Raw genomic sequence first — 6,000 nt, 5'->3', positions numbered from 1 at the left:
CCACTGGCACGCTTGCCAGGTGGAATCCAGCCGTGCCGCTGGACCTCTACATCCACTTCACACCGAAGGGAGGAGTGGGAGCACTGGCTCAAGGACCTTCCGAAAAGTCCCGACCGATCCAATGGGTGGTCCTCGGAAGACCCGCTCGTGCATTTTCCCCAGGAATCGAATGTATCGCCAACCTCATCATGAAGGGCAGGAAACTCGCCTTGAAACACCTAGGAACCGAGCCGACAAGAATCCACCTTCCTTTCCGCAAGCAGCCGATCACGGAGTCAACCACAATATCGGAGCACCTAGCCCTTGCTCTCACCGGCTTCGGAGGAGAAATCTCCTACTCCGCCAGACCACCCTGGACTCAGCTGCTGACCATTGTCGACATGGACATGCCGCCGAAGGTCATGGACCGACCACAACCAGGACCGACAGTCTTCACAGACGCTTCCTCCACGACTTCTACCGCAACAGCAGTGTGGCAGGCAGGCGTCAAAGCATGTGACCCCACACTGTCAGTGCAACAACTGGAGGCAGCAGCAGTGGTCTTGGCGTGCGGACTCTTCCAGGATGAGCACCTCAACATTGTAACAGACTCCATATTCGTGGCAAGGCTCTGCCTAGCCATGGCAGGACCAGGTGTGTCAACCTCTGCAGCAGCCTTAATGCTGGAAGAAGCGCTCTCCTCGCGACAGGGCACCGTATCTGTCATTCACATCAACAGCCACAACCCAGTCAAAGGTTACTTCCAGACCGGCAACGACAAAGCGGACGCCGCAGCAAAAGGCGTATGGACGCTGCAGGAAGCTCGTCAACTGCACGAGTCGCTCCACATCGGAGCCAAAGCACTGGCGAAGAGATGCGGGATCTCGACAGCAGATGCAAAACATGTGGTGGCCACCTGCCCTCATTGCCAGAAATCACCCCTATGGACCAGTGGGGTCAACCCGCGAGGTCTCAAACCTTCAGAGATCTGGCAGTCGGATTTCACCCTGTGTCAACTGCTGAAGCCCCGAGCATGGCTTGCAGTGACAGTGGACACTTATAGCGGAACGATTATAGCCACACAACACCACAAAACTAACTCTAAGGCCACAATTCAGCACTGGCTGACAGCCATGGCATGGCTTGGTATCCCCAAGCAGATCAAAACTGACAACGGTTCCAATTTCACTTCCAAACCAGTGCAAGAATTCGCCTCAAAACGGGGCATCACATTAGTGCAAGGTATCCCGTATAACAGTACCGGGCAGGCTATAGTTGAGCGAGCAAATCAGACCCTGAAAACCAGGCTAGAAGTGTTGGCGAAAGCAGAGGGCTTCACTAATTCCATTCCCCCAGGAGATCAGGCGCGTATTCTGGCAACCGCTTTGCTGGCACTGAATCAATTCCCTAGGGGAGATGAAACAAACAGTCCCGTTCAAAAACACTGGGCCACCCGAGCGCTAGAGGAGGGCCCGCAGGTTATAATTAGAAATGAACTAGGCGAATGGGAACGGGGCTGGAAGCTGATGCTCACGGGGCGAGGGTATGCAGCTGTCAAAAAAGACGGCAAAGTCAGGTGGTGTCCACTTAAGTCAATCAAGCCCGACCTTCACAATGAGCAGAATGAGACTGATGAGAGTTGTGAGTTTTTGTTTACAGGACATGCTCGTGGGACGTCCTCGTGACGCGTACATCCCCGTTCCAGAGGACAGTGACAGACCACCGAGCCGCCAAACAGCTCCCGAGAGACCTACACGGGAGAGACCTAAGCATCAACGGTGTTTCTGTGTAATTTTGCTGTTGGGGCTTGTCGCTAGAGGGCAAGCCAGCCCAGACCACTACCCCCATCAGCCATTCGGGTGGGTCATGCGACACCTTGGAAGTGGCAAGGTGCTCAAAGAAATCACCACACCAAACGCCCCATCCTTTGTGCTTCGCATCACCGACCTGTTTCCAGGACGACCAAAGGTAGACCCCTATTCCCCACACGCCACACACATGTACCTATCCTACTGGTGCCCAGCCTCAAACCCAGGGAAAAGCTACTGCAATCACCCAGGGTGGGGATATTGTGGGCACTGGGGCTGCGAAACCATTGTTACAGATGCCAGGCCGTCAGGGCCTGGGTGGGATCCACAAGAGCCCGACAAATTCTTACAGTTCACCTGGGCACCCACCGGCTGCAAAACACCCGTCTTCCTCCAGGGAAGTTTCTATCGAAACCGTCATAAAATCCCTGACTTTCCAAAATGTACTAACTACAACATGACGGTTTTGCAGCCAGATCACCCCAGTTGGGCCATGGGCAAAACGTGGACAGTAGTCCTTCAAGGGTCGAAAGAGAGGGTGAATGTGCAAATTATCAGGCTCCGACCGTCGACACCCCGAGCGGTCGGACCGAACAAAGTGGTTAAAAACGCACAGAAAGGGAGAAACACGACCCACCCCAAAATCTTGCCCACAAAGGCCACCGATATCCCGACCGGCCATGCAGAAGCATTCCAGATAGGCCGCTCAGCCGGGTCGGACCCAGACCCAATCCTTCGCATGCTAGAAGCTACCTTTCTATCCCTGAACGAATCCAACCCGAATCTAACCGACTCCTGCTGGCTTTGTTACGATGTTAAACCCCCCTTTTACGAAGGAGTCGCTTTAAATACCCCCTTCAGTTACTCCACAGCCGACGCCCCTCACCAGTGCAGGTGGGACACCCCCCGCAGAGGAATCACCCTGAGTCAAGTCACAGGCCAGGGCAGATGCTTTGGAAACGCAACCCTAGCTAGGCGGAAAGGCAACGTCTGCACCAAAGTTGTCAAGCCCAACAGGAAGAACAATAAGTGGGTAGTCCCATCCGCATCTGGGATGTGGGTTTGCCAGCGATCTGGAGTGAGTCCCTGTGTGTTCCTTGCCAAATTCAATGACTCTAACGACTTTTGTGTCCAAGTTCTAATTGTTCCTAAGGTCCTGTACCACTCAGACGAAGAAGTGTACCACCTTTTTGAAGAACCCAGCCGACTCCACAAAAGAGAAATAGTGACAGGCATAACTATCGCAATGCTGCTCGGCCTAGGAGCAGCCGGAACGGCCACAGGCGTCTCAGCCCTAGCGACCCAACATCAAGGACTGTCCCAGCTGCAAATGACCATCGATGAGGACCTGCAAAGGATCGAGAAATCCATTTCCTTTCTAGAGAAGTCAGTCTCCTCACTCTCAGAAGTGGTCTTGCAGAACAGGCGAGGACTGGACCTCCTGTTCATGCAACAAGGAGGCCTGTGTGCTGCCCTGAGAGAGGAGTGTTGCTTCTACGCGGACCATACGGGAGTCGTTAGAGACTCCATGGCAGAACTCCGAAACAGACTGGCTCAAAGGCAGAAAGACAGGGAAGCACAACAGGGTTGGTTCGAATCCTGGTTCAATCAATCACCGTGGCTAACCACCCTAATTTCCACCCTAATAGGTCCATTGGCAATGCTACTTTTAGCTATTACCTTCGGACCATGCTTGCTAAACAAGCTAGTCTCATTCGTTCAGACCCGCCTAGAACGGGCCAACATCCTGTTCATAGGCCGGCAACAAATGCTGTGAATTCAGCCGGGAACACAGCCAGTCGCAAGATTTTCTAAGCTTGCCTGGCAAAAAACTTACTCAGGTTTACCAAACCCCTCTCCCTTATCAAATTACAACCTTATACCTCATTTCAGTGCCTATATCTACGACTACCTCATTCATTTGTGAAAAAGGGGGGGGGAAATGTGGTAGATAGGGATAGGCGAACGGAAGATCACGCGATGTGACGGAAAGCAGCAGGATTCCCTTCTCCCCTGGTCACCTGAGATAAGAGATCTCCCTAGGAATGTGACCAGGAATGTAGCCCCCCTAACGATAGTAACTTTCCACTCCTTACTGACCATGGATAGTACTGCAGACCTCCCTCTGACGTAGTGAAACCCCCTAGACTATAAAACCCCATGAGATGAGATAATAAAGGCCTTTTGACCGTCCACCACATTGGTGTCTGCGTCCGTCACTGGCCCGAGCGACCCTGATGAGTTTGGGTCGCCGTGCTGTCCCTTGAGACCAGGTCGCCTTGCCTCATAACAGGAGGCAACAATTCATACAGGTACTGCCGTTATTTGGAGAACTGCAAGGATGTGTGAGAAAATCCAGTCTAGTCCAAAGGTGAAGAAATAGCAATTCAGATAATTTATCACTCTTCTGTCTTGTGAAACTGCCCTCTCCTCAAGCTATTGGTGGTAGAGTTAGCACGTGGGGAGAGGAAATAGACTGCCTGCTTTTCCCTAGGTTGATTTATGTCTGTTCACTGTAAACAAGACAGTATATATAATAGATGTGGGCTTTAATTAGGCTGTTGTAAAATATGCAATTACAGCTACTAAAATCCCTTTCATATCTGAACACATAAATGATTTCAGGATTGTTGATGAAACTTTGTAAGGGAGTTAGCTGGTTTCCAAAATCTGCATTTATGCATTTGTTGTTTTCATAATCAAGGATGCCTTCAAGTGCATTCTATAAAAGTTTGCCTATTACAAAAATCTGGACAATACAGGTGATGATTTTGTTTCCATTTTAGGCTTTTAAAAATAATTAGTAATTTCTGAGAAGCAATAAAAAAGCAAAATTTTCTCTGGTATATGTATGATGTAGACTTTTTTTTTCTAAGTGTGTGGGCACAGGGAATTACATGATATGCTGGAGGTACCATTGAAATGATAAGAACAATTTACTCATACTCCATGCAACCATATGGTTGACTTGCTTTTGATAAGCAAAACAAAAATACTTCCTGTGTCTGTGATCAGTTAGCAAATTGCATGTCTTTGTTGTGTGGAATTCAAATAGCTTTATATTCCTATTTGAACTCATGCTTCACCTTCAGCTGTTTCTTAGATTTTGTAGCCAAAAGAAATGTTTTGCACATGAGGAAGGTGAGGAAAAAATATTTGCTGTAAGCCAAGAAGAAAGTTGACGTGTTCTACATGAAACAACTAAGTAAATGAGCTTTTCCTCTTAACTCTTATTTCTTATCTGTTTTTTTGCTTTTTTTTCTTCCTTTACAAATCAACATATGAAAGCCAGTGCAGAAAATGAGAGCGGAGTTAAAGACCGTGACTGATTTTGTAGATAGCCCTTGTACAGCTGTGAGGAAAGGACTGTAGCTCAGGAAGACTCTGTCTTTCCCTCCAGCACAGAGAGCTCAGGCTTGCTCTGTTTACAGCCATAACACAGTGCTGGCTCAAAGGCACCCAGCCAGTAAAGCCCCCAGTGCTCTGCTCCTGTAGCATCGAGGCACCTGAGTGCAGTACTTCATTATCTGACTATGTCACTTAATTAGAGAGGACAGTACCAAAACAAACACTGAATTTCTGAGTTGTGAGATCCATGACAAATGTAGCCAGCGTTTCGTTCATCGGCAGCCAGGGTTTGTTTCTCTCCTTTATGCGCAGCTGCTCTGAGCTGCACAAGCACCTGAAGGGGGACTGGTAAATCCTACAGCTCTCAAGCTGACCTCATGTGACCAGCCATGTCTCTGTTCAGGTAACCATGAATCTGGGCTCCTCACATTTTTCAATACTTTCATGGGCTCAAGATAACTAATTTGCAGGAAATATGACTAGCTTGGGCTTTTAAGGGTGGCTTGATAAATTCTGCACAAAGGAGAAGAGATGAACCTTTTTCTGTGTGTGATGTGGCCTGGGAGCAGAGTGGTACCTTTGTTACACCACACCTGCCCTGAGAAGCCCAGACGACCCAGACTGGCTCTGCACAGAGCCAGCTCTGAGTCTTCCTATCCAGGGCATGATTAATCCACCTGGATTTGATTATAAATGGTTAATCCTCTTGGATAAACCACAGATGATGTGGACTGACTAAGCCCCTGCTGCATAAGAAATATTATTATTCATTGACTCTAATAGCAGCTCATGTGATCTAAAATAGAATAGTCTGTTTTGCCAGGAAAATAAACAACTAAAAAAAATAAAATGGAATTGGTTTTTT

At 48.9% G+C, this 6,000-nt stretch overlaps 1 protein-coding gene across 1 annotated transcript; it reads left to right on the top strand.

Moving 5' to 3' along the window:
- The first annotated feature begins 1,186 nt into the window (after positions 1–1,186).
- On the top strand, positions 1,187–3,985 carry LOC132326403 (MLV-related proviral Env polyprotein-like). Its single transcript, XM_059844492.1, has one exon. The coding sequence runs from the start codon at positions 1,525–1,527 to the stop codon at positions 3,562–3,564; it is 2,040 nt and encodes a 679-aa protein (XP_059700475.1). The 5' UTR covers positions 1,187–1,524; the 3' UTR covers positions 3,565–3,985.
- Positions 3,986–6,000: the final 2,015 nt, after the last annotated feature.

The sequence above is a fragment of the Haemorhous mexicanus genome, chromosome 4 (assembly GCF_027477595.1).
Source record: "Haemorhous mexicanus isolate bHaeMex1 chromosome 4, bHaeMex1.pri, whole genome shotgun sequence".
NCBI lineage: Eukaryota > Metazoa > Chordata > Aves > Passeriformes > Fringillidae > Haemorhous > Haemorhous mexicanus.
This window is presented reverse-complemented; position numbering and strand designations above follow the sequence as displayed.